This window comes from Lagenorhynchus albirostris, chromosome 2 (assembly GCF_949774975.1).
Source record: "Lagenorhynchus albirostris chromosome 2, mLagAlb1.1, whole genome shotgun sequence".
NCBI lineage: Eukaryota > Metazoa > Chordata > Mammalia > Artiodactyla > Delphinidae > Lagenorhynchus > Lagenorhynchus albirostris.
In genome coordinates, this window is record NC_083096.1 from 86,349,652 (window position 1) to 86,376,570 (window position 26,919).

Here is a 26,919-nt window from a genome sequence, read left to right on the forward strand (position 1 = left end):
TTCAGGCTTTCTGCCCTAAAAGGTGTATTGTTGCCAGCTAGGTGGTTGATTTTACTCTTTTTCTGTTCCTCCATATTTTACTAGCATTACATACAGGGGATTTTATGCCAGATTCCTGGTCAGGTGCTCTTCTTGGGGGCCACCGCGCCCCTGGATCCCCTATAGACCAAGTGCTCTCAGTCTTTATAGCCAGAACCCAAATGAAGCTCAAAAAGTACTGGAAGGTGGGGGTGGGGTCCTGAAATCACACTTCCCTTAATGGAGGTTAGCACTTCCCCAGCTCTGGGAGAAACCCAGACTCTCAGAAGCAGCTGACTTTGCTTCATCCAAAAGAGAGTTAGGTCTACATGGCAGAATCAAAAGTTCTAAATAAAAATGCCTTCTCTGACGAACAGAAGTTTGCCACCCATCACACTGACAAGAAACCTTTTAGAAGATGTCTTAACTCCAAACAGTGTCTCCCAACTGGGCCTAAATGAACTTTTACAGAGTTCATTTGGGACATGAGGAAACAGAAGGTGTCAACAGGGCCTTTGTGCTCATTGGGGATATGGGGAGAGGCAGAACCATCCATGAGACCTGTAATTCTGCCTTTTCTCTAGGAAGCAAGAAAAATTGTGAACTTTGCTTAAGGGCGACGGAGTGGAATAGTCTCAGAGCTAAGCAGCCCACACACACATTACATTCTGGCTAGCCTCTTGTTTGTTAAAAACTTGAATTGCAACCAGGTTCCTCTCTTGACAAGGAAGGCGCTAGGGCCCAGGAGTGAGGTGCTGGCTTTGTTGTGTGACCACAGAGTCTGGTTACGTACTAATTTCCTCTAGGGCTTGAGATGAAGTCAGTAAACCACAACCTTCAACATGCTCTGCTCAGGTGGCAGCAGTGGCTTCTCGGTGCTGTCTCGGCCATGACACACATCTAATATGCCCTCCCTTAAACCACTTGTAGACTGTCTGTCTTGCCCTGCAGCATGGACCAAAGAGAGATTCTGCAGAAGTTCCTGGATGAGGCCCAAAACAAGAAAAGTAACAAAGAGGAGTTTGCCAATGAATTTCTGGTAAGTCCGATGTGTGACATTCTCAGGGTAGTTACATAGGCTGTTTGATGACAGTGGTCCAACTCTCCTAGACCAACTTGCTCTTGGGATAAACTGACCTTTCAGGGGAAGAAGGTAACCTAAAAGTTTAACTTCTCTAAATGGTTTTTGTGTATTTTAAATGTTCTCTCCAAAATATAGTTTTAAATATTTTGTTTGCTAGTTCTTAGAGTTTGACTAGGAATCCTACAGATGATATACAAAATTCCAGTTGTATAAATCTAATATTAATTGAATATCTGTAGTTCCCAGGTATCTGAGTTGTGGTTTAGGCTTCAAATGACTAATTTTAATTAATATCAAGAGGAAAGAGATCAAGAGATCTTTATGCTTTTAGCCTCCCGTGGGTTCCATTTGGATAAAAAAACTCTTAAAGAGCACCGAAACTACTTTCCGCCATATTTCTTTTTCTTTTTTTTTTTATGAAGAAAAAAATATGAGAACATGAGTGTTTGCAGTAACAGAGTTTCCTTAATCTTCTTTTGCTTGGACGGGTGGAATGGCTAGGATGGGGAGTAGAGAAAAGTGAGGGATGGAAAGAAACATAAGCACAAGGTAGCCTGGGGTCAACTGGATTTGATTACCCAGAGGAACACTGCATCTCCTCTGGGGGAACGGTGCTTACTGATGCAGTGGCAGCTGGGTAGGACTCACTCATCCTATAACCCAGCACATCAGATGACGTAGGATGTCTGATAGTACCTATCATGTATTTGGGAATACTTCCAGCTGGTGTTTCAGAGTTATAAGAACTTCAAACTTTACCTTTTCAGCTATGAGGAAATGGGAAAAATAAGGGAATTTAAATATAAAATCTGAAATTAAATCATGACAGTGTCATCAACCAAATTATCAACTACTTGCCATGTTCCTTAATCTCACCAAGTCTCTGTTTCCTGACTTCTGAAATGGGGATCATAATGAATTTCCTACCTCTCTGCACAAGATTATTGTGATGACTAAATATCAATAATAATAATACTTAAATGTGGTCATTCATTCAGTAATATTTATTGAGCACCTTCTATGTACCAAGTTTAGTTTTAGGCACTGAGGATATAGCAGTGAACAAAATAAGAACCTTTTTGCCCTCATGGAGCTAACATTCTGGTACCAGATAGTAGATGTGAAAACACTCTGTAAAGTCCCGAGTGATTAGATGTTATGATTGAGTGATTGCATATTATGGTAGAAACCCCTGTGTCAGCTCAACTTGGATAATGCCGTGGTGTCATGAAAAATGCACTCTAGTTGCCACTAGCCAGGCAGTCTTAGTCCTTCTAAGTAGAGTTAGCAGGGAGGGAGGGAAGGTAGAAAGCATGGCCTATGTGTCTTAGACATGTGCCTTCCCCGGGCTATATCTCCTGAGCCAAATTCCCCCAATGCAGAGAGGTAAAAAGTGAGGTGAGGGGGCAGTGGCAGCCTCTGTTATTTTGGTTGTGTTTTTAAAAATAATATAGGCTACATCCCTAATATTTTACTTTTTCTTAGCTCAGTCATTATAGTCTTTCACCAAAATATAGCAGCTACCTCACCTCCTGTTTTCTCTGCCTCTAGCCTTGCCCCACCTTCAAATCAATTTTCTGTTTAACACCCAAGTGATCTTTTAATACTACAGGTCTGGTTATTTTTTCCCTGCTTAAAAACCTTTCATAGTTTGTATTTTTTCCAGCTGTTTAAAACTGTGAACTATAATACGCATTGAGAAAAGTACATAAAATGTAAGTATAACTGTAAAGCAGCCATCACCCAGGTCAAGGGGTAGAACCTTGTCAGCCCCAGAAGACTCTACATGTCTCTTTCCCATCAGGTCCTCATCCCCACACCCACCCTGTCCTGCCCTGCCGAGAAATGATCACTATCCTGACTTTTATATTAATCACTTCCTTGCTTTTCTAGCTCCTAATTCTAAGGACCTTGTTTTTGGGTGGTGATTAAGTGGAACCTCACTGTTCACTGACTCATGTCCTCCAGTGGAAAAACAGAGTCTTTCCCTCAGCCCCACCTAAAGGTTCAGCTGAAATACAAGAGAGAGTAGCTTTGGGGGAGTTGGGGAGCAGTGAATGAGGCCAGGCTACTTGCTTGGTATTCACAAGGTGAATACCACCCTTAAACTGGAAGGCTTTCCACCTGGTCATATACCACGTTCCACCTTCAGCCCTTAACATCTTCTCCCAGGATTTGATGTTTCTGAGGTTTGAGGGCTGATTCTGTGACACAAGGCCACTGCTGGCCTGAATGGTGGTGCCTCTGAGGGAATTATCAAAAGTCATCTCTACTTACAGGTAGACATTCTGTACACCCTGCCCCGCCACTGAGTCCATGGCTTAGATTTCAGTCCTCACTTCCCCCTTGGCCAAGTATCTTTGTGCAGAGCACAAAGCCCTACTATGATAGCTAGAGCCAATAACATGCTGCTTTGGTCTTTTCCCAATGCCAAGACTAAACTCAATAATTCTTCTGTAGTTGAAACTGCCACTGACCACTCCTTTAAGGTTTTCATGCATCCATTCAAATATTTATTGAGTGCTTACTATGTGCAAAGCATTGTGCTAGATGCTGGCTCTGCAGTGCAATAGTCCATGCTTTGGTGGAGCTTATCTTCTAAGACATTAGAGGACGTCTTAGAGAGACAAACATTAAACAACCAATTACTCTATTAAATATTTAATTATAACTGTGATAGTCTTGGTGGGGTGTCAAGGAAGCATCACATTCATTATCTTATTTATTACTCATTTAAAAAAAACCCTAGGGCTTCTCTGGTGGCGCAGTGGTTGAGAGTCCGCCTGCCGATGCAGGGGACACGGGTTCGTGCCCCGGTCCGGGAAGATCCCACATGCCGTGGAGCGGCTGAGCCCGTGAGCCATGGCCGCTGAGCCTGCGCGTCCAGAGCCTGTGCTCCGCAACGGGAGAGGCCACAACAGTGAGAGGCCCGCGTACCGCAAAAAAACCCCCCAAAAACAAAAAACCCTATGAGGTAGTTCTGATCTCTGACTTACAGATAAGGAAACTGAGGCTCTGAGAGGGTAAATAATTGGCCTAAGCTCACTCAGCTGTTCAGCCATAGACATGAAATTTAACCTGGATCTGTCATATCAGAGCCTGTGAAATTAATCCCAATGCAATAATGTCTTGCTTAAGCCACTAACCGTAGTCCCTCAAAGGGCCTAGCATGAGGGTAAGTCTCTAGTTAGCATAGTTTCTATACAGCAGAAATAGCAGTGTGCAACCACACTATTGAAAATTTCTTAAAGTACTTAAAAAAATAAAGCCTTTTTTTTTTATAAAATAATATTATTGCAAGATAAAATAAAATAAATTCACCATAGTACCAACATCCCAATAAATACAGTTTTGGGGGGTGTAGAAATTCTAGTTTTTGTCCATTTATATTGATAGGATGCCTTTTATATTACTGTAATTATAAGCATAGCTAAAATTTTGTATTCTCATATTTTCACTTAGCATTGTAACAAAACTATCATGTTGGTTAAAATCGATATTAATGACTTTTAATGCAGGATAGTATGATGAAAATATAATAATCAAAGTAATAGCTAACACTTCTATATCTCTTATAGAAACTGTTCTAAACCCTTTTGTATGTCAACTCATTTAATCTATTGAGGAAGGCACTGTTATTATTTCCATTTTATGGATGAGGAAAATGAGACACAGAGAAGTTAACTGGCTCACTCAGGGTCACATAACCAGTAAGTGGTGGAACTGAGTTTCCAGTTCCGGCAGTCTGGCTTTACCATCTGTACTTGTAACAACTTTGGAATCATATAAATCTGGGTTTAAATTTTCCTTCTGCCTATAATTAGCTATGTGACCTTGAACAAAGTAACTAAAAAGTGGTAACAAATAATATTCACTTTGTAGAATTGCTGTGAAGATAAAAGAATGAATATATAAAATGCCTGACATGTAGTAGGCACCCAAATAAGTTAATTATTTCTCTAGTTTTGGAAACTGAGGTTATTTCTCATTTTTCCTGATTATTGATAAAACTGCAATGAATGTTTGTCCATGTGGTTTCCCCCTTCGTTTGGGATTATATCCTGGGGTTAGATCCCCACAAGTGTTTGTTATTATTCCTGGACCAAAGAGTATTAGCATCTAATTGGTTAAGGTTTGCCAAATATATTTCCAACAGAGTTTTTAAAACTTGCGATATCTGAATTTATCATCTTCTTTACCACCTTGATAGACTCAATTTAATATCTAAAAAAGATAGTAATAGGTAAAATTTTTGACTGCTTATCATATCCTAGGCAATCTAAGTGGTTTACCATATATGATCTTAATCACTACAACAACCCCAAGAGGAAAGCATTATCTTCATTTTACCCATGAAGTGGCAAAACCAGGATTGAAACTCCAGTATGTTTGATTCCAAAGCCTCTTAGCCACTATACTTAAACTGCATCAAGCAAAATCATAGCATGTTTTATTTTTCTAATTTAATTAGTGTCAAATTGTACTTTGTTATGTTAATTTGATTTATTTCTGAGCCTGAAAATTTTCCATGACTATTTTCAATCTGCATTTCCTCATATGAACTTTCGGTTCATGTACTTTCCACAATAGCTAATCATGGAACCATGCTCCAGACTCTGTGCTTGAGTGCTTCACGAACAGAACTTCATCTAATTCCCAAAGAGCCCTTTTTTTTTTTTTTTTTGCGGTACGCGGGCCTCTCACTGTTGTGGCCTCTCCCGTTGCGGAGCAACAGGCTCCGGACGCGCAGGCTCAACAGCCATGGCTCACGGGCGCAGCCGCTCCGCGGCATGTGGGATCTTCCCGGACCGGGGCACGAACCCGCGTCCCCTGCATCGGCAGGCGGACTCCTGACCACTTGCTCCACCAGGGAAGCCCCCAAAGAGCCCTTTTTAATGAATGGCTAACAAAGTCCCACACGGACCAGCAGCTGAGTGCTTCTCCAGCTTCTTACAGCACGTTCATTTTCTTGTCCTTGTCATGCTTCCTCTGCCACAGGACTTTGCACACATGCTGTTACCTCTACCTTGAATATTCCCCCATACTCCTCTTCACCTAGTTAACACTTCATAATTCTTCAGATAACAGTTTGGTGGTCGCTTTCCCAGAGAAGCCTTCCTTGACCTCCTTAAATATATCGAGTAAGTTCTCAGCACCATGTGTCATTTTTTAAAAGCTTCTTCTTCCCCCAACCTCACCCAAGCTGAATTGAAGGTATTCATAGCACTCATTACAATTCCAGTTTTACATTTATTTGTCTGATTATTTGATTAATGTCTGCTTTCCCATCGGATTGTAGCTCCACAAAGGCAAGGCTCAGAGTTAGTTCTTATCTTGATATCCTCAGCGTCCAGCATAGTATTTGCTGTGTAGTAGACACTGAGGGTCAGAGAAATTAAACAACTTACCTAAGGTCATGGATTTCATAAGTGGTAGAACTCAGATTTGAAATAAAGCTGTTTAACTTTTGAGCTTGTGCTCTTGTCCCCTCCCGCCACCCCACTCTATTGCTTCCAATTTATCCATTGGTCTTAACTTCTTAAACTTAAAAAAATCATAGAATATAACATATACACAGAAAAGTGCTTTAAACGCATACATAAAATTTAACAATTAGTAATAAAGCAGGCATCTATATAAGCATCACTCAGATCAAGAAGTAGAACATTGCCCACACCCCAGAAATCCCTTGGGTGTCCTTCCAGATCACAACTCCCCCCAACACCCACCTGACTAGAGGTAAACACTATCATGAGATTATTTTTTTCTTTGTTTTTCAGCATAGCTTCAAGACATATATATCACTAAGCAAAAGAGATTCGTTTTACGTGTTTTTGAATTTTATGTAAATAAAATCATGTTATATATACATTTTTAATATCTTCCTTCTTTCACTCTACATTGTGTTTCTAACATTCATTTGGTTGCATGTAGCTGGGTCTTAATTCTTTCTAATTATTTTTATGAATTCTGTTAAGGTTCAATATATGCAATTACTGTTGTGATCACAGAGCGCATGGAGAGAGGCCAAGCAGTCGCTTAGGGTAGTATTAACTATTTTGGATCACCATAGTCCCGTGTCTTGACTTTAGCTTTGCTGATCTAAAAATTCAATTTTGTCAGTATGCTGAGAGTGATCAGGATCAGGCAAACACATAAGAAATTCACCAGAGGGCTTCCCTGGTGGCGCAGTGGTTGAGAGTCTGCCTGCCGATGCAGGGGACACGGGTTCGTGCCCCAGTCTGGGAAGATCCCACATGCAGTGGAGCGGCTGGGCCCGTGAGCCATGGCTGCTGAGCCTGCGCGTCCGGAGCCTGTGCTGCACAACGGGAGAGGCCACAACAGTGAGAGGCCCACGTACCACAAAACAAACAAACAACAACAACAACAACAAAAGAAATTCACCAGAAACAAGAATGCCAATTTATTAATTTTGGGCAGAGAAAAATCACTATCAAACAGAGTAGAAGTTTACATTGGCTGGCCAGCATATTCTCTAAATTTGGAGAGAAACTTACATGAGAAGCCAATGATAATCAGAAAGTTGCTTGAAGAGCATAGTGATTTTAATGGCCTCAACTGTGATGGTATGAAGTCTTCATCTCCCTGTTTGAACCCTCAGGCTGGTGGCCACCACTCTTTTCTGGACAACACTAGGGACTTTACTTTCCTTCTTCTAAGCTTAATGAGGGCCATCCTCTTCCATTAGTGTATTTTTTTTATCCGATTGATGATAATTTACAGAGGAATAGGTATTCACTTTGGTCAACTACAGCAACCGATTGTGGTTTTATGACATGTACATTTTAGCCACTGTATTAAATATGGGTTAAGGCTTGGTTATGTGTTTTTATGCTGGTCAATTTGCTGCATGTCTTTATGTTTAAAACTCCTTAGATTTTTTTTTTCTTTTCTACATTGGAGGTAGTTGAGGCATCTTGATTTAGAAAGCATGTGTAAAAGTATGAATTGTGTAGAAAAAGTGAGAGCTTAGCTGATGACAAGTGTGCTAAATATGCATATATGAGCTCGTTGGATGTCTATATGTATTTGTTCAAAGGCTGGCTATGAATACAGAGATATGAACACAGCTTCATGTAGGTAGGGTAATTTGAGTACGGTGTATTTTCTTCCTTCTAAAAAATGTTTTGGAGTGAAGAAACCACAAAGGGAAATACAAATAACAAAAATATCACTAATAACACTTTACTTATCAAAGGCACCTATACTTAAAACATTATAATCCTAATGTTGACCAGCATTCAAAAATATGCCGTCTCCTACATTGCTGGTATACCAGTCTCATATATTGCTGGTATAACTTTCTGGAGGCAAAATTTGTATATGGGTTCTGATATGTATTTAGTAATATGGATCAAAAGCCTTTAAAATGAGCAAGTTCTTTGATCACTCCAAAAAATTCATCTGAAGGAAATAATGAAAGATATTTATATAGATTTTGGCCACCTATTGTAATATTGTTCATAATTATTGTTTAGGAAGATTGGAAGCAACTTAAATGTCCAATAGTATAAAGGAGCAGGTTAAGTAACTCATGTTGCATCTCATACAATAGAATACTCTGCCACCATTAAAAATTATGTAGAATAATACAAATTGATAAGTAAAGAGAGCAAGTTACAAAACCCTATATGCAGTGTGATTCCATCTTCATTACACATGTATAGATAAAAGTTGGAATGTAATGTTTTGAAATATTAAGAATGATTAACTGAGTAGTGGGGCTATAGGTGATTTTTAATCATCTTTTCTGGGTTCTCTATATTCTAAAATTTCTCCAATTAATATGCATTATTAAAAAATATGCATTACTTTTTTATTTAAACATCTATATCAAAATTTTTCCTTTAGTGTTGTTGGAATCCATTTAAATAATAAAAAGCCAAAAAAAAAGGAATTTTATGTTTCCTGGAGATGAGGTGCTTTTGTAGAAAAGGTAAATATCGTATTAATTAAATACAAAGACATATTTATTAAATATGAAGGATTCAATGAACCCTAATAGAAAGAAGGTATCCAGTTGTGAAGGTCAAGTACTAATGACGGTTTATAATGCACTAGAAGTCAGATTGGTATTATAGCAACTTCTGGAGACTTATCATAGACAGACCAGAGAAGACCTGGATACATCTTAGTTCTATAGAGAAGATCTAGATACATCCTAGTTCTATATTTATTTATGGTAACAACACTAGCCAAGCAGTCACGAACACAGTACCTCCTGCCTAGCAAGTGCCCAAACATCTGTTGAATTGAAATGACTCATTTATGTGAATCAGCCTATCACTTGAACATACTTATCAGCATTTCCTGACTTTTGTGCCCATTAATGTGTAGTTTTTTGCTGCTTCCACTGGAATAAATATATCACATTACCTCTAAAGCTAATTTCTCCCAACTGCATCTCCAGTCTTTCACTAGGGACCACTCAGGCCCACATTTTCAGTTATTCGCAGGACATTTAAAATATATGTCTTGCCATATCCTCACATTGTATTTATCTAAAGCTGAACCTCTTGGTTTACTCACCCCAGTTTAGCTATTGCTACCCACCTGCTCACTTACCTGACTATTGGATGGCCGCCCAATCCCCATAAGTTTGCCTGTCTAGCTGGAGATGATTGTATGCACACTCAGGGCCAGTTCAGTCTCGTCCCGCATTCCTGCTAGTGGTACCCTTGTTTACTGGATGTAGAGGCCTGAGCTCCTAATTCCATTTCTTAGCATTCATGCTTTCCCTATCCCGTTGGAAACTTGGAATAGATAGTACTGACCTGCGGTTGTAAGGCATTGAGGAACTATCTTGAGAAACTCTGGAGACAGCCCAGCTTTGAGTCCCCTCTTCCGCCTGTCACAGGAGGGCCAAGACTGATTTTTTCCCACACCCAAATGTAACTTATGCTGTTTTCTATACAATAGTGTAGTCCTCCAAGGCAAAGGTATTGTGGTATTGTACTTCCTTTTTCCTTTCTGTTCTCTTCTGGGAGTGACCTTAGTTCATTTACTAGTAATTACTTTTCTAGTCAATAAGATGAACATGCAATAGGTTCAGTCCTGATTCCTAGAGATTCATGGCCAGGACCTCGGTTCTGTTTTCCTATCTTGAAAGGAAAGGGGTAGCATAGCCCACAAACCAAATCAGCTTACTGTTAGCTTATCAAGAATGAACAGAATCTGGTTTCTCATACATTCCAACTTATCAGGGGCTCAGGAAGCCCCTTTTCTTTATTCCCTCAGCAACTTTTCCTTATTCCCCAATTGTTCTTGTTGGTGCTGCCTCTAGGGAACTCACACACACTTGGTGGTTGGTAGAGAAATACTTTCTCCCTTTAACCTATCCTTTCTCCCCCAATCCCAGCCCACCCCACATAGCCCTACTTTCTCTTCTATACCCTTTTGCTTCCTACCCTCAGAGTTTCTCTTTTTCTGGTGAGGTTTATCAGTTCTCTGTCCTAAGTTGGCTCTGATTTTTTCTCTGTTGGGGTGTTGGAGCCTGGGGGGTCTAGCAGGGAGAGAAGGGGAATGAGAAAAAGATCTTCACAGTGGTTTGACCTCTAGGTAAGATATCTGAAAAAAAAAATCTTTCACGCTTTCCAAATTAACAATTCTACAGGCATTTCCTATGTGATGTTCTGCTAAAAGAATGTCCCCATTTAACATCCAGCCAGATAACTCTGGAAGAAGGAACAGAGTAGGAAATAAAAAGCCATTCTCTCCCATTGTTGAAGGTGGCAGTGAAGACAGCTAAACAAACATAGGTTAAACACACACACACACACACACACACACACACACACACACAACTTTTATCTGTGAAATTTTACCCAATTAATTTAGGCATATCTTTCAAAAAGAGCTTTGCCTATGGCATTCTCCCTGGACAGCATTCCGCAAGCAAGCAAAGCAAAACAGATAAAAACAGTGTAACAGGGAGTATGCACGAGGCTCTGTTCCGGAAATTTTTAGAATGAACTGCTCTGGGAGTTGACATCTTTTCAGCTGCCCTGGAATCAATGGCAACCTGAAAATTATCATTCTGAAGGTGCACAAGAGCAGAGAGAGCTGAGAAATTGGTATAACTTGGAAATTGATACGAACTGGAAATATTTTATATTCTTTCATGTATTTGTGCCACATCCTTAAATTTCCAAACTAGTCCACTTACATCCATCTTGGTGTAAAAATATGTTGTATAATGATCCTTTAAGCATCTCTCCTCCTAAATCCAATTCTGAAAACCCACAAGAATTCAAACCATGGTAAGAAATTAGGATTTAAGAACTAACTGTATACCTGTTTTTAAATAGGTTGCCTGTGTCTGATCTAACTCTACAAACAGAAAAAAAATGGTCATTAGAACAATACATGCTGGCATTTGTGGTCCAGCAGATAAACAGGCAGTGGCTGTCTGTTCCATTTGTCATCCTTAGTTGGAAAAAGCTTACACTCCTATACTTTGAATTGTTATAATAATTAATGATCTATTTATTATTTGGAAAGTATCACTTTAATTAGATTCTAGATATTTGATAATTCTTTGTATTTTGGACTCCCAGCTAACAAATCTTTCATGACCCCAACTTTTTTTCTCTCCTTGCAGACTCAGTTATCAGGTTATCCTGAGCTAATTTTGAAATCTAATGATGAGTTTAGATGATTTGTTGGAAAAAATTTCTATTCTCAACTACCTCTTTTATCTCTCTGTCTCTCTGTGTCATCATTCCTTTATTTTAGGCTCTCCCTTCCTCACCCATTTTTTTTTATGACTTAGTTATGAGTGTCCTTAAGTAAACTCCTACAGATAGACACACATCCTAATTATGTGAAAACTCTATATGAAATATAAACAACTAAGTAAAATAATCAACAATTCCCTTCTTTTTAAGTTTTTCTTGTTGCCAGTCACATGAGAAAAGTTCTTTTTCTATTTCCTTATTTCTCTCTATTAGTTTACCCTGTGGAACAAAATAGATCATAATTATGGGTGAGAAAAGCAAAAACAGTACCAGGTATATATTTATGAGAAAGGAAAAGGGACCCATAGTTTTAAAGAAGCCATGTTACATATAATTGTCAGTGACATCAGTTTGTACAATCTTGAAAGAACTTAGAAATCAATCTTTGGAAGGCTCATAATTGTGGGACAGTAGCAAATATGGGGAAATTAGCTTGGGTCCAACTGGGGAGAATCTTAAGTACCTGACTAAGGAGTTTTGACTTTTTCCTGGTAGCAAGGGGGATTCACTGAAGTAGTTTTCAGCATGAGAGAGATAAGAAAAGCAATATTTTAGTAAGATTAAATTAGCATAATTATGCCTAATGGATTTGAATGGGGAAAAAGAAAAGTATGAAGATGAGTTAAGAAGCAACTGTAACAGTTCAAGCTTTAAGGGAAAGGGCCTGAATTAGTATCTGTAGGGGCATAGGAAGGAAAGTTGATGCAAAATATTGCATGGGAAGAATCAGTTACACTTGCTGACTGAGTTAGAGGTGGGAATTGTGGGAAGTGGGGAACCTAAAGTAACTCTCAGTTTCTAGAGTATGGTTGCCTGGGGTAAAGATAGTGCAATTGGCATTAACTGTAGGGACAGTGATAATTTTCGTTTTAGATGTGCTGAGTTTGAGGCTGAAGTAAGGCACCCAGGTGGAAATGTCTAGGGTATGGTTGGAAATTCAGGAATGGCACTTAATAGTCAAATCTTAATGAAGAAATTTGAGAGTTATCTGATAGGAGTTGGAATTATAATTCAATTTGAATTAGTTAAATAAATTTAAAAAAACTGGTATGCCTTCTATAAGAGATGATATCTCTGAGCAAATGTATTTAGTGAGAAGAGCAGAGAGTTGAGGACTTAACTTTGGAACCTTGGTTAATTCACAATTAGAAGATAGAAGCAGACATAGAGGCAGTAAGAAAGAATGAGAAGAGGGAAAGAGAAGTCAGAGAAGAAAGAGGAGAACCAAAATAATGTAGACTAATAAGGGCAAAGAGAGGAGGAAATTTCAAGAAGGAAGTTAAGTTAAAGAGAATGAAGACTGAGAAGATGCTGAGGCATCTGACCAATAGGAAGTAATTAATGATCTTCGTGTGACCAAGTCACTATTAAATAGTGGGCAAATAATGAAAAATATTTTCCGTAGTTCAGTTCAATAAATATTTATTAGCTATTATTATCTTTCTCAAATTGAGTAAGGGTCGATAAAGGTCAGATCTACTAAATGCAGTTTCTTCAAATGATAAGGGAGTTGAAATCTAGGACAAGGTTGATTTATCAGAAGGAGCTAAAGAGGAACCTGAAATTTTGCTCTATACTATAATGTTGGCAAGTGAGAATAATTTTATTTATTTATTGTTTTATATAGTAACAATACCTTTTCTTTATTAAACATGTACTCTGTACCAGTGCTTCACATACGATAACTCACTTAATTCACTCACAACTCTAAGGTAACTATCCCCCCATTTTACTTACAAAGCAACTGAGACACAGAAAGATTAAATAACTTGCCCAGCTTCATTCAGCCAGTAACTGTGGGAGTCAGAATTCAAACCCTAGTTTATCCAACTCAAAAATATACATCAGAATAAACCACAGAGCTGGTTAACAATACAGATGCCCACCCGCCTCCAGTGACTGCCATTGACTAAGTCATGGGGTGCAGATCACGGTACAGGTTAAGCCCCACCTCAGGTTCTAGACTACCTCAGTGTAGTTTAAAATAGCCCTGTAATAGCTGTAAAGAAAGTAAGTCAAACTTTTAATATCTGACTCTTTGGGTGGAACACAGGGTGTGTTCAGAAGATGTTATTTTTAAAATATTCACTGGTTTTACCTCTAAGTTTTAGCTATTTGCAACTCAGCTGCATTAAGTATGACCTTTTCACTTCTCCAAATGTCACTAAACTCTGTTGTCCTTATGCTCTGAGGCTCTGTTCTGAATGCAACCAGCCCTAGAGGATACTAAAACAGCTGAAGTGGAATGTTTGGACAGTGGAGAAGGAAAGCTCTCTGGAGATAGCTTCTTACCTCTTTTCTCTAGGATGATTTGATTTAATTACTGTAATTTTATTACAGACGCTGAAAAAACTATCCACCAAGTATAAGGCAGATAAAACCTATCCCACAACTGAGGCTGAGAGGCCCAAGAATATCAAGAAAAACAGATATAAAGATATCTTGCCCTGTAAGTTTCATTTCTCCCTTTAAACTTGTGCCTTCTCTCAAATTCAATCATCTTATCTCTTTTTACCCATTGGTTGCTGTTCCTAATCCTAGACCATGGCTTTGACAAATTAGTTGTACTGTATATGACTACAAAAGAACATTCGTTCATTCATTCAGTCTTCAAACACTAATGAGCATCCACTATTCACAGTGCTACTTCCTGACTTACAGAAAGCCCTCTAACCAAACCCTCTTAATTAGTCTGTCTTTCTTTTATATTATAGATGACCACAGTCGAGTAGAGCTGTCCATGATAACCTCTGATGAGGATTCCAGCTACATCAATGCCAACTTCATTAAGGTACATCCAATATTCCATATTTCTCTAGGTACCTAAAAAAATGGGGTAGAGGGAGAAGGGAGGGATACTGGACAAGAAGGAGAGTATGTTATTTGTAGTCACCCCATGAAATTTCTGTTCCCCTTTAGGGAGTTTTGGGACCCAAGGCTTATATTGCCACCCAGGGACCTTTGCCTACAACTGTCCTGGACTTCTGGCGGATGATTTGGGAATACAGCGTCCTGGTTAGTGCAGTTACTTTTGTTACTATATTCTCTAGTTTTTAGGGATGAAGGGGATAGGGTGTCAGGATATGTGACTGAAGTTTCCTATGTGCATTAAAATCAGTGCTTTTTGGGGTCAGTCACTAGAATTTTGGTGTTCAGTCACCTTTTAGTCAAAATCACAATGTCACTATAGTTCAAGAAAATAAAAGTTCTCAACTTGACAGTCTCATTTGTTAACAAGAATTTACTGATTTGAATAGAGAAAAGGGAAGTGAGGACAGAAAGAAGGAAGGGTAGGAGCAACATTTTATAATCTATTAGGATTTCTTTTTTGGTTATAAAACAATAAAAGAATAAATAACACTTTTTGACTCTGGGACCCATATATTAGCTGCTTTTTTAAACTATATCAGTGTTTAAGTTTCCATGTATTTCATCCCCCCAGATCATTGTTATGGCATGCATGGAGTTTGAAATGGGGAAGGTGAGTTGCTTTCTAGTAAACCTAAAGGTAAAGGAAAGAAGAAAAAGAAGGGGGAGACTTGGTAGCAGAACTTTCCTTAACTTAAGTGACTTGGTAAACATTTATGCTCATCTTCCTAGTTTTCAGTTTGGGAATGTCAAATGACTCTCAAGGCTTTTTTTTTAAACCTCTGAGAACCCCTTTCGCCCATTTTCCCAGTAGACTCTGTGTTTTAAAATAAAAATAAGGTATACTTTTCAAAGTAACAATTCATTTTCCTGTTGTTTTTAATCAGATATTTTAAACTGCCAGTCAGAGCTTCTTTTGTGCCGCCCAGAATGGCCTTTACTAGCCACGTGTGGCTAGTGAACACTTGAAATATGGCTGGTGTGACTGAGGAACTCAATTATTTTATTTTAATAAATTTAAATTTAAAGACTGATATTCAATTCAGTTATTGGAAAACCTTGTTTGGAACAACTTGGGTATGTGAATCTTTTTCAACCATAAATTTTATGAACTCTAAATGGAAATTAAATATTTCCAGTTAAAGTTTAGCATATTAATTGAAATGTGTTGTAAATATAAAATACATACTAGATATTGATGACAGTTTAAAAATGTCAAATATCTATATTGATATTTGAGTTTTATATTGAGTACATGTTGAAAAAATTTTTAATGTATTTGGCTAAGTAAGATATATTATTAAAATTAATTAAAATTAATTCCACCTTTTTACATTTTTGAATGTGGCTCTTAGAAAAATTTTAATTACATATGTAGCTCGTATTATATTTCTATTGAACAATGCTCTTCAAACCTACTGTTGCCATTCTGAGTTGATACAATTCCAGTTAAAACCAAGGGAACTTGTGGTTTCAGTTAGCTTGTGAGGCTTTGTTTTAATCTTTTTGAAACACTGAAAATGTCAGATCCCTGTTTCTACTTTGTCGGACTTCCAGGAAGTCTGCAATTTGTATATCCTTTAGTGTTTGTTTTCCCATCTTTGGAGAATCCAGACATGGGTTGAAGCCCAAGGGGGTTAGAAATTCCTAACCTAAGGAGAAGGATACAGCTGAATTTGCTTCTGAATGAGGGAGGGGGTTTTCTTACCCAGAAAAGACTAGCATATATGGAGGGAAATCACTACATTCTGCTTTGTGCAACAGAAAAAATGTGAGCGCTACTGGGCTGAGCCAGGAGAAATGCAACTGCAACTTGGCCCTTTCTCCATATCCTGTGTAAGTATGATGTCTATTTCCATTATGGCTGAGCAAATGCTCCAGGACCCACTTTATAGAGAGAAGTCTTTGAATGTTAGTCTTTGAAATAACTAATATTTTAATTTACTTCTTAGGAAGCTGAAAATAAAAAATCTGATTATACAATCAGGACTCTACAAGTCAAATTCAATTGTGTAAGTATAGAACACCAGAGGTAACCTCAAAGCCTACAGAGATCAGGCAAGTAAATATATATATATGTGATGCAGTCTGGGCATAAGATAATAGGAAATGGTAGGGCCTTTGATGTTCTGGATAAATCATCATAACCAAAAGAGACCTTTGGTGTAATCTGTGTTCCCCAACCTACTCCACACCAATGGCACAATATGAAATGACAATATTTCTAGGATGAATAGAGGCTGTGTATAGTGTGTAGAGGCTGGGAACCAACTTGAGAGCTCAAGCTGCTTGGTTTCTCTAAGGCAAAGGGATTAGTACATCAACGCACCTGTGACCCATTTGAAGCACACCAGTTGGGAAGTTCTGGTTTGGACCATTTTCATATCTGCATTCTCTTGTGAGTGGGGCAGATAGAGACAGGCCAACAGTAAGTGACCTGAAATTACTTGTAATCGTTCTTAGAGGGCATATGGTCCCAGAGGCCTATAGGGAAGAAATCTCTATAAATTGCAAGAAATATATAGATAGATGCTACTTTGTAGGTCAGAGTAATCTTGTGATAGAATGAGGTGAAGCCCTAATCTTGAACTCTCCTTTTATTCTGGCTATTTTTATAGGAAACTCGAACCATCTACCAGTTCCATTACAAGAACTGGCCAGACCACGATGTGCCTTCATCTATAGACCCTATTCTTGAGCTCATCTGGGATGTGCGTTGTTACCAAGAGGATAACAGTGTTCCCATATGCATTCACTGCAGGTATGATGCTGTTGGATGAACCTTCTACCCAGAATAAACCAAATGTCACCGTCTGGCCAAGACTCCTGCTTTAACTGAAGGAAGACTGACTTTGTTGGAATTTAAAGTCTGCATAAGATGTAGGCTCCTAATTCTAGGCTCACTTCTTCCAGTCAGTCAGAAAGGAATGAAGCTTAAAATTAGAATGATTGAAAGAGAAAAGTCAATAGCAGAAACTATAATAAATTCAACCTGAACATTAAATTAATATCTTTTCTGATAAATTACTTGTGAACAGCACAGCTCTAGAGGCTTTTTGCTGTGAGAAGTTGCCTAGGATCTGTCCTGAGGCTTGGTGTAGCATGTGGCAATTGAAGTATGTTCTGAGAAATGGTAGGGTTTAGAAAGTTTCATGGGCTCTAGATTTCTTCTTCCTCAAATCTGCCAGTGAAATTTTCCAGCTACTGTCAAAGATCCACTCTCTGCAAATATACATGCTACTGTGATCTTTCATTTCAGTGCTGGTTGTGGAAGGACGGGTGTTATCTGTGCTATTGATTATACGTGGATGTTACTAAAAGATGGGGTGAGTTTCTCTCAACAGGCACTCGCCATTTTCTTAACCTTGCTACTTTTAGACTTAGAAATTGTTTGGTTCTTCAAAACATCTATCTCCACCATTCATCTTTTCTAGAATATTCACTTGTAGATTTGCTTTGTCAGACGATTAATTTAGTTCCTAAGTTGGTGGTCTCAAAGTGTGGTCCCCAGACAAGAAGCTTCAGTATCACCCGAGAACTTGTTAGAAATGCAAAATTTGGGGCCCCACCTTGGATGAACTGAGCAAAAACTCTTGTGGGGGGGCGGGCAGGGCCGGCCCAGCAAGCTCTTCAGGTGCTTCTGGAGAGAAGTAGTTTTGAGAACCACAGCCCTGAATCACGGTTACCCTTCCTTTAAACATGCTCCTTTAGCAGATGAACTCAATTTACTGCAAATTTTGTGTTCCAACCTGTAAATTTTTTTTTTAAGTCTAACAAGAAATGAGAAGTTTAAAATATGGGCTTTAGACCTATTTGCAAACTTCTTTTAGTTCATTAAACTCTCATACTTACCTGCTGAGATTTCTCCCTCATATTTTTAACTTCAGACATTTGATCACCTCATGTGAAATCATTTTGAAGAGTTTCTTCAGTATTTTGTAGGCTCTAAATCATGGTGCAAGTGATGAGAAACCCCATTAGTTTAAAAAATGCATTCCTTTTTCTAGATAGAAATAAAGGAGTAAGATATTTTTTCCTTTTATTTGGTAGATAATTCCTGAGAACTTCAGTGTTTTTAGTTTGATCCAGGAAATGCGAACACAGAGGCCTTCATTAGTTCAAACTCAGGTATGGACTGTGGTGAATAATATAACATGTCTGAGTCTGGTTTCGTCTCTCTGTTTAATAATAATAAGGCATCCAAAAACAACTGACTACTTTACTATCAAGGGTTTTAGTCCATTTCCATTTCCTCTAACTCTGAATATCCCAATATTTTTCCTGTATCCCTTGCTCTGGACCAAATTCCTTTCATTCCTTATATTTTATAGCCTGTCCAGAAAATATTAAGAAAACAATATAATATTTCTTACAAAGGATGTTGAAAAAATTTAACAAGCTGTTTGACTTATTAGAAAGAAATAGCTGGGTCAGGTTAACTTGAAATTTTGTAGTGATACTTCATTTCTGAAACCATAGAAAATCAGAGATCTGTAATTTCTTCTTTAGGAGGTGGTAACAGAATCTGCAGAATGAAGTCTATATGCTCATTTTAGAAAATGATAAAAAATTTAAAAACTCATCCATAATCCTATCGCCTAGAGGGAGTCACTGTTACTATTTTTCTGTAGTTTCTCCTGGTCTTTATTCTTTGTATATTAAAAAATATTACCAAAAAAACCAAAAATACCAAAAATTACAATCATACTATATATGTGATTATATATATGTATCACAGTATTTTAACCTACCCCAGATTGCTCACAATTTTATTCCATTGGAAATGCTTTTCCCCTGTTCTCTCCTCTCCAGCTCACGTTCTACCTCCTAGGTAAAACATTCCCAGCCCAAATCTCTCACTTTCTACAGTATTAATTCCACCCATATTTCTACACCAATAATTTTACCTATATTTCTAAATGGTCTCCATCTTTAAGATAGAGTTTAACATTCACCCATTCATTCTTTCATCAAACATTTATAGATATTTATTAGGTAAGAGGCATTTTTGCATAATTTGTTAGAACTACTTCGTATGGCTTAAACAGCAAGAAATTAAAGTGTTTAAAGCACTTACAAATGAATTTGCACATAAGTTTAGAAGTAAAACAATTGACAATGGCAGTTCAGATATTTTCATCTAGAAGTTGTAAATTGAGGGGAAAAAATTATGAGCTATTATAACATAAAGCTTCTGTTTGGCCCACACAGGTTTTCCACTAATAGTTAGTGGAAAAAAAGAATTCTTTTTCATCTGTTGCCTGTAGGTGTTTTCTATATTCAACGTGTAGGGGGGAAAGTTTATGTGAAATGAAAGTATTGGCTGGTTTAGTGCTGTCAGACTTAAAAGAAGGCCGATCCATGTAGATGTATAAAGATTCCAGGAAGTATGCAACCTAGTTGTATAACATTAAATTATAATACTGAATCAATAAATAAAGCCATACTCCATTTCAGAAAAAGTCCATTTCAGACCTACTTTTAAGAGTTGGAAGACAGCTGAAACAATTTCAAGTTAGCCTTCACATTTTGGCATTAGCAACAACTATTTGAACAAATCTACCAGCTATAGCTGCTTTTTATGACACTGCTCTAGCCAGGAGATAGATAACACTGTAACCAGATGAGTGCTTCCTGTCTGATTTTTCTCTCGTCTTAAAAAAATTGAAGAGTGTACCAATGGCTGTGTTGGGTGATATAGACTCTGCATTGTTCTCCTAATACGATTATTTTTGGAAAAAATTATATTTTGTTTGTATAAGATTGTGTGAAGTGTCATAGAAGACCCTGAATAGGCCCATTCAGATGAAAAGTAGATCCAAAATCAAGTGCTCAAGCAGGTACAGAGGCAAAAACAGAGCGGTAAAAACCCATGAACCTTGTAGAGGTCTCATTTCTCTACAGTGAAATCTCTTTATAACCACAAATTTCCAAACTCTATTTAGGGGTCTACTTTTTTTGGGTATCTTTGCTAAGACAGAATTTCAGCAGCTTGATATAAGTGCACTAAAGTAAGAGTCAAAAGATTGAGGTTCTAACCGAAGACATGGAAATTACTTCTGAATGATCCCGGACAAATTGTAAACAGGGATAACAACCTAGCTACTTTATAGATCGATCGTGAGCCATGTTAAATAATACATCTTGAAGCTATCTATTTAGGCATCAACCACGTCTATCTACCTTTTCCCGCAAGAGGTGAATTACAAAAAAAAAATGTATCCAGGATGGAATAAAAAACTATTTTTTTTTTGGCTCCATGGCATGTGGGATCTTAGTTCCCCAGCCAGGCATCAAACCCGTTCCCCTTGCAATGGAAGCACAGAGTCTTAACTACTGGACCACCAAGGAAGTTCCTGAAATAAAGATCTTAAAGTGTGAGCAAGGAAAACAGAATTAGAGAGATTATGGGTGGAAGGAGAGATAAGTAAGAAAGTGGGGTTAGAGCATAAAAAGCATGTTGCAAGGTCATTGTATATTAGCTAGAGGTAGATAAAATAGTTAGCTGTTTCTAGCAGCCTAAAAATGCTTTGAAATCTGACATGGGCTACACAGACATAAGGCACTGTAATTAAACTAATGTTTCAGATCTGCTATACTATGATTTGATTGGTATTTATATTCCTGAAATCTGGTTAGTTCACGAAGTTTTTGTTTTTGTTTGTTCCGGTTTGCAATGCTCTTCAGGAACAGTATGAACTGGTCTACAATGCTGTATTAGAACTATTTAAGAGACAGATGGATGTTATCAGGGATGAACACTCTGGAACAGAGGTACATTTTAAATTTGATATTTTGTAAAACAGTTTTTTTCATGTTTGATTTTGGTCAAGGGATTTCAGATTAGTTGCAGGACAACTTATACTTTATCATCACAACTAAATTGGAGTGTCAGGTGTGCATGGGGCTGCACTATAAATCTCCTGTGGAGGACAATTTAATTGAAGTACTTTAACTTAGAAAATTAATCTCTTGGTTAACCTATTGCATACCATTTTCAGCTAAATTAGAAACAATAGGAGTGGGTTAAAGGGTAAGCATATATTCTGTTTCCATGTTTTAAACAGTTGTGTGGCAATTTAGAAGTGAGAGTGACAATTACAAAGTGAAATTATAGTTGAGTACTGACGTGATTTTTCAGGTTACTCTAGCCTCATTTTGATTGCATATGTGTCATCAAATTTTGAGAATATTTTAGAATAGCTAAAGGATTCTTAGCTGAAAATGTTAGGTATAAAAACAATTATGATTTGACCAAATTCTAATTTAAAAATATTGAGCATTCTAGATATGTTATTTTGATCTCATCACAAAAATTGATGTCAAATATTTACTGTATAATCACAAAGTATTAGATTCTGAGCAAACCTTAATAAGACAAAATTATTGGTTTACCTTCCAGGGTGTATGTAACATATACAAATTAATTTAATTTTTAATATCTCATTTTTGTATTATGAATCTGAAAATATTCACTGAGAACCTACTGTTTCCACAACATTAGGAATACAAAGTATATAAGACATAACCCTAATATCATAACTCCTATCACTTGAATGATGAAGCACAGGGAGTGAAAGAAAGCCAAAAAACTGTTGAGGTTAGGGAATGAACTAAGCAATCCTATAGTTAATGTCAACTCCGGAGAAACAATGTAGGGGAAGGAGATGGAAACAAGAATATAGTTGCCAGACATTGTTACTTATATCCTGTTCATGCCTGCTTCATTGGCTAGTACTCCCAGAACAAGTTTAAATAATAGAGGTGATATGCATGACCTAATTTTAATGGGAGAGATGCTCATGTTTCACTACTAAGTGTGATGCTGATTTGATTGGAGATATAGTTTTTAATTGTTTAAGAAAGTATTCATTGACTTCTATTTTATTAAGAATTTTTTTTGGAAAGAATGTTGAGTTCTGTCAACTGCATATCTTTGCATTTATAGAATGATCACATGGATTTTCTCCTGTGACATATTGAAACAGTCATATCCTTGGATTTGTTAATATCAAGCCATCCTTGCTCTTAGAATAAAACCTTCTTGAACAAAGAATATTCTCTTAATGTGCTGCTGGAGTACATGGGTTAATATTTTATTTAGGTTCCAGGAAATGTCAGTACTCAGATTTAGCCCAGTAGTAGTGCCATGGCTCCAGGCAGTTGAGTTGTTTGGAGTGTGCCCTTAGTCAATAAATGGGAACATAGGAATATGGTTCAACCTCCCACATAGGGAATTGATTAACACCAGCCAAGGAGGACTTCTGCTTCTGGGAAGATCGAGTAGACATATTTTCCCTATTCCTTCTACTAAATACAACTAGAAACCCTGGACAATATATACAAAACAAATATAAGAAGACTCTGAAAGATGGAGAGAAGACAGACCACTAGGGACCTTGAGACCTGAGGAATGACATGATGGTGAGTTCTTTTTCCTCATATATCATGGATATGGAACTGAAGGAACCAACAACTTGGAAATGCCAAAAGTGCAGACAAAAAAACCTCAACAAAATCCTGCTCTCTCTAACCAAAGGACCAGGAAAGGGACAGCCCAGCAAGCCAGAAAATTTTTAGATAATAATTACTCTACTTCAGTCAACACCAAAGAAAAAAATGGCCCCCAACCCTACCTATGCCAGCAAAGTGGAGAACCTAGATTCCCACCCTCACAAAGACTGTGATAAAGAGAAGGTCAGTGGGTCAGATATGTGTATTCTCTGTCACATCAGAAGGACAGTGCTAATGTGTCATTCTTGTGAGCATTCTAATAAAGAAATACATATATCTGTTTTAAAAAAAAAAGAGAGAAGGTCCAGTAAAGAGCTAGGAATTTCATCCCCACTGGCCTGCAATGAGGTTTCCCTGCAGTGTCAGTAGAGACCATGTGGGGAGCCTGACTTTCCACCTGGCAGTAACCCAGTGCCCCCATGCCACTCCACTGATGAAGTGTCAGAAGAGACCTAGTGGAGAGTCAGGACTTTCACCATCATCCAGCAGTAATGAGGCCACCCCGATCACAGTGTCAGTAGAGACCACATGGAGAGCCTCTCCCAAGGTGTCTCCCTTCAGGTGTCAACAGAGACTGTGAGGAAACTGGTGGAGGTAGAATCTACTTGGCAATAGCAAGGCACTAATGAGGCAGCACCCCCTCGCTCCTCTTTCCCCTGTCAGAATGGATTTAAAAAGGAGAAGCTAAAAGGGAAGGTTTAACTGAGATCGAGGGATTTATAACAATACAAAAATATCTAGGTTTCATGTGAAAATCACTTGTCATACCAAGAACCAGGAGGATTGTAAACCAAATGAGTAAAAGACAGTCAATAGATGACAACACTGAGATGACAGAGGTGTAAGATTATCTGACAAAGATTCTAAAGTAGCCATGATTAAAATGCTTCAGTAAACAATTACAAGCATGCTTAAAACAATAGAAAGGCTCATCAAAGAAAGATAAAGACCTGCCAAAGAAACAGAAGATATAAAGAAGAAACAAAAGGAAATTTTAGAGTTGAAAAATAACAGTAATGGAAACAAAATAGCTCAGTAGATGGGCTCAACAGCAGAATACAGGGTACAAGGAAAGAATTAATGAACTGAAAGACAAAACAATAAAAATTGCCCAATCTGAACAACAGAAATAAAATAGACTAAAAAATAAAATAAAATAAAAATAAAAAGTAGACAGAGCCACAGGAAACTAAGTGACTGTAACAAAAACCCTAGCATTAGTGTCATCGATGTCCAAGAAGGAAAGGAGAAAAAAGACGTGTCTAAAAAATTACTGAAAGAATCATCATAATTAAACTTCTGAAAACTAAATACAAAAATTCTAGGAAGCAGCCAAAGAAAAATGATCTTAACTCTAGGGGAAGAACAATTAGAATGAAAGTGAATTTGGCATCAGAAACCAGAAGGAAGTGGCACAGTATTTTACAAGTGCTGAAGGAAAAAAGCTGTCAACAGAATCCAATACCCAGTAAAAAAAAACATCCTTCAGGAATGAAGGGGAAATCAATACAGTCTCAGATGAAGAAAAACCAAGAGAATTTGTTGCCAGTAGACCTTCCCTAAAAAAAAAAAAAAAAAGGCAGAGGAAGTTTTCTAAATGGAAAGGAAATGATGAAAATAGGAAGAACATGGTAAGCAATGTGGGTAAATATAATAGGTTTTCCTTCTCCTCTTGAGTTTTCTAAATTGCTTAATAATTGAAGCAAAAATTATAACACTGATGTGGTTCTAAATGTATTAGAGGAAATATTTAAGACAATTATACTGTAAAAAAAAAGGAAGGGTTAGGCACGTAAAGGGAGGTAACACTTCTGTATTGAACTAGTAAAATGGTAACACGTATAGGCTTTGATAAGTTATGAATATATAATATAATAACTAGAGCGACCCCTACAAAAACTGTACAAAGATATATCTTAAAAAACACTATAGGTAAATCAAAATGAAATTCCAAAGATGCAGGAAAGAGAAAAAGGCAGGAAAAAGAAAAGAGAAATGAGAAACAGAGAGAAAAAACAGAAAACAAAATATAAAGTTGGAGACTTAAGCCCTACCATATTAATAATTAAATTAAATGTAAATGGTACAAATACACCAATTAACAGATTGGCAGAGTGTATTGAAAACATGACCCAACTATATGATGTCTATAAGAAACACACTTCAAATATATAGGTTGGTTTAAAATAAAGGATTGAAAAAAAGATATATCCTGTAAACATTAATAAAAGGAAACATTAATTAAACATTAATAACATTAATAAAACATTAATAAAAGGAAACATTAATAAAAGGAAAGCAGAAGTAGCTATATTAATACCAGATAGACTTCAGAGTAAAGAAAATTATCACAGTTAGGGAGGGAAATTGTATAATGATAAAAGGGTCAATCCCCCAATAAGATGTAGCAATCCTAAGTGTGTATGGACCAAACAGAGCTGCAAGATATGTGAAGCAAAAACTGATAGAACTAAAAGGAGCAATAGAAAACCCCACAGTTATAGTTGGAGACTTCAAAACTGCTCTCTCAAGAACTGATAGAAAACTCAACAGAAAGTCAGCAAGAATATATGAGAACTTAACACCATTGACTAACAGGATCAAATAGATTATTTATAGGACGCTCCACCCAACAATACAAGGATATACATTCTTTTCAAGTGCTGATTGAACATATACCAAGATGGATCATATCCTGGGCCATTAAACAATCTCAAAAATATAAAGAACTGATATCATATAGAATGTATTCTCTGACTACTATGGAATCAAACTAGAAGTCAATAGCAGAAGATAACAAGAAAAGATCCAAACACTTGGAAACTACACCAGACTCTTCTAAATAATTCATTGAATCAGAAAGGAAGTTTCAAAGGAAATTTCTAAAAAACACATTGAACTGAATAAAAATGAGAATACCACATATCGAAATTTGTTGGACAGAGCTCCAGTAGCGCTGGGAGGGAAGTTTATAGCCACCTACATGCATACATTAGAAAACAGTAAATGTCTCAAATCAATAATCTGAGCTCCCACTTTATGAATCTAGGGGAAAAAAAAAGAGTGAAATAAACCCAAGAGAAACAGAAGGAAGGAAATAATAAAGAGTATAAATCAATGAAATTGAAAACAGGAAAACAAAAAAGAAAAATCAGTGAACCAATGATCTGGTTCTTTGAAAAGATCAGCAAAATTGACAAACTTCTAGGAAGAATATAAAGGAAAAAAGGGAAAAAAATAAAAATTACCAATATCAGGAATGCAAAAGGGGCTATTTCTACAGATTTTGCAGATATCAAAAGGATAATAAAGGATATAGTATGAACAACTCAACACATACACATATGACAACTTAGATAAAATAATGTATTACTTCCTTAAAAAACACAAACTACCACAGCTCACTCAACATGAAATAATTTGAATAGCCTCATAATGATAAAGAAAACTGAATTTATAATTTAAAAATTTCCCAAAAAGAAATATCCAGGCTCACATAGTTTCACTTGAGAATTCTACCAAATCTTTAAGAAAGAATTAACACCAATTTTACACAATCTTTACCAGAAAATAGATGAGGAGGAGACAATTCTCCATTCATATTTTTTATTGTGGTAAAACTACAGTATTTTTACCACTATGGAAAAAATTACCATTTTAACAATTTTAAAATATGAG

General features: G+C 37.2%; 1 protein-coding gene across 4 annotated transcripts in view; it reads left to right on the plus strand.

Moving 5' to 3' along the window:
• The first annotated feature begins 925 nt into the window (after positions 1-925).
• Positions 926-26,919, plus strand: part of PTPN22 (protein tyrosine phosphatase non-receptor type 22) — a 49,963-nt gene continuing 23,969 nt past the window's right edge. For 2 of the 4 annotated variants that reach the window (XM_060139297.1, XM_060139298.1), the window contains exons 1-11: positions 926-1,057; positions 14,200-14,308; positions 14,574-14,650; positions 14,779-14,874; positions 15,302-15,340; positions 16,492-16,563; positions 16,680-16,739; positions 17,346-17,488; positions 17,987-18,053; positions 18,778-18,855; positions 21,415-21,501. In XM_060139297.1, the coding sequence (XP_059995280.1) occupies positions 971-1,057; positions 14,200-14,308; positions 14,574-14,650; positions 14,779-14,874; positions 15,302-15,340; positions 16,492-16,563; positions 16,680-16,739; positions 17,346-17,488; positions 17,987-18,053; positions 18,778-18,855; positions 21,415-21,501 (915 nt within the window). In that variant the 5' untranslated portion in view covers positions 926-970. The remainder of the gene's footprint in view (positions 1,058-14,199; positions 14,309-14,573; positions 14,651-14,778; positions 14,875-15,301; positions 15,341-16,491; positions 16,564-16,679; positions 16,740-17,345; positions 17,489-17,986; positions 18,054-18,777; positions 18,856-21,414; positions 21,502-26,919) is intronic. The other 2 variants (XM_060139299.1, XM_060139300.1) reach the window with 2 other exon arrangements.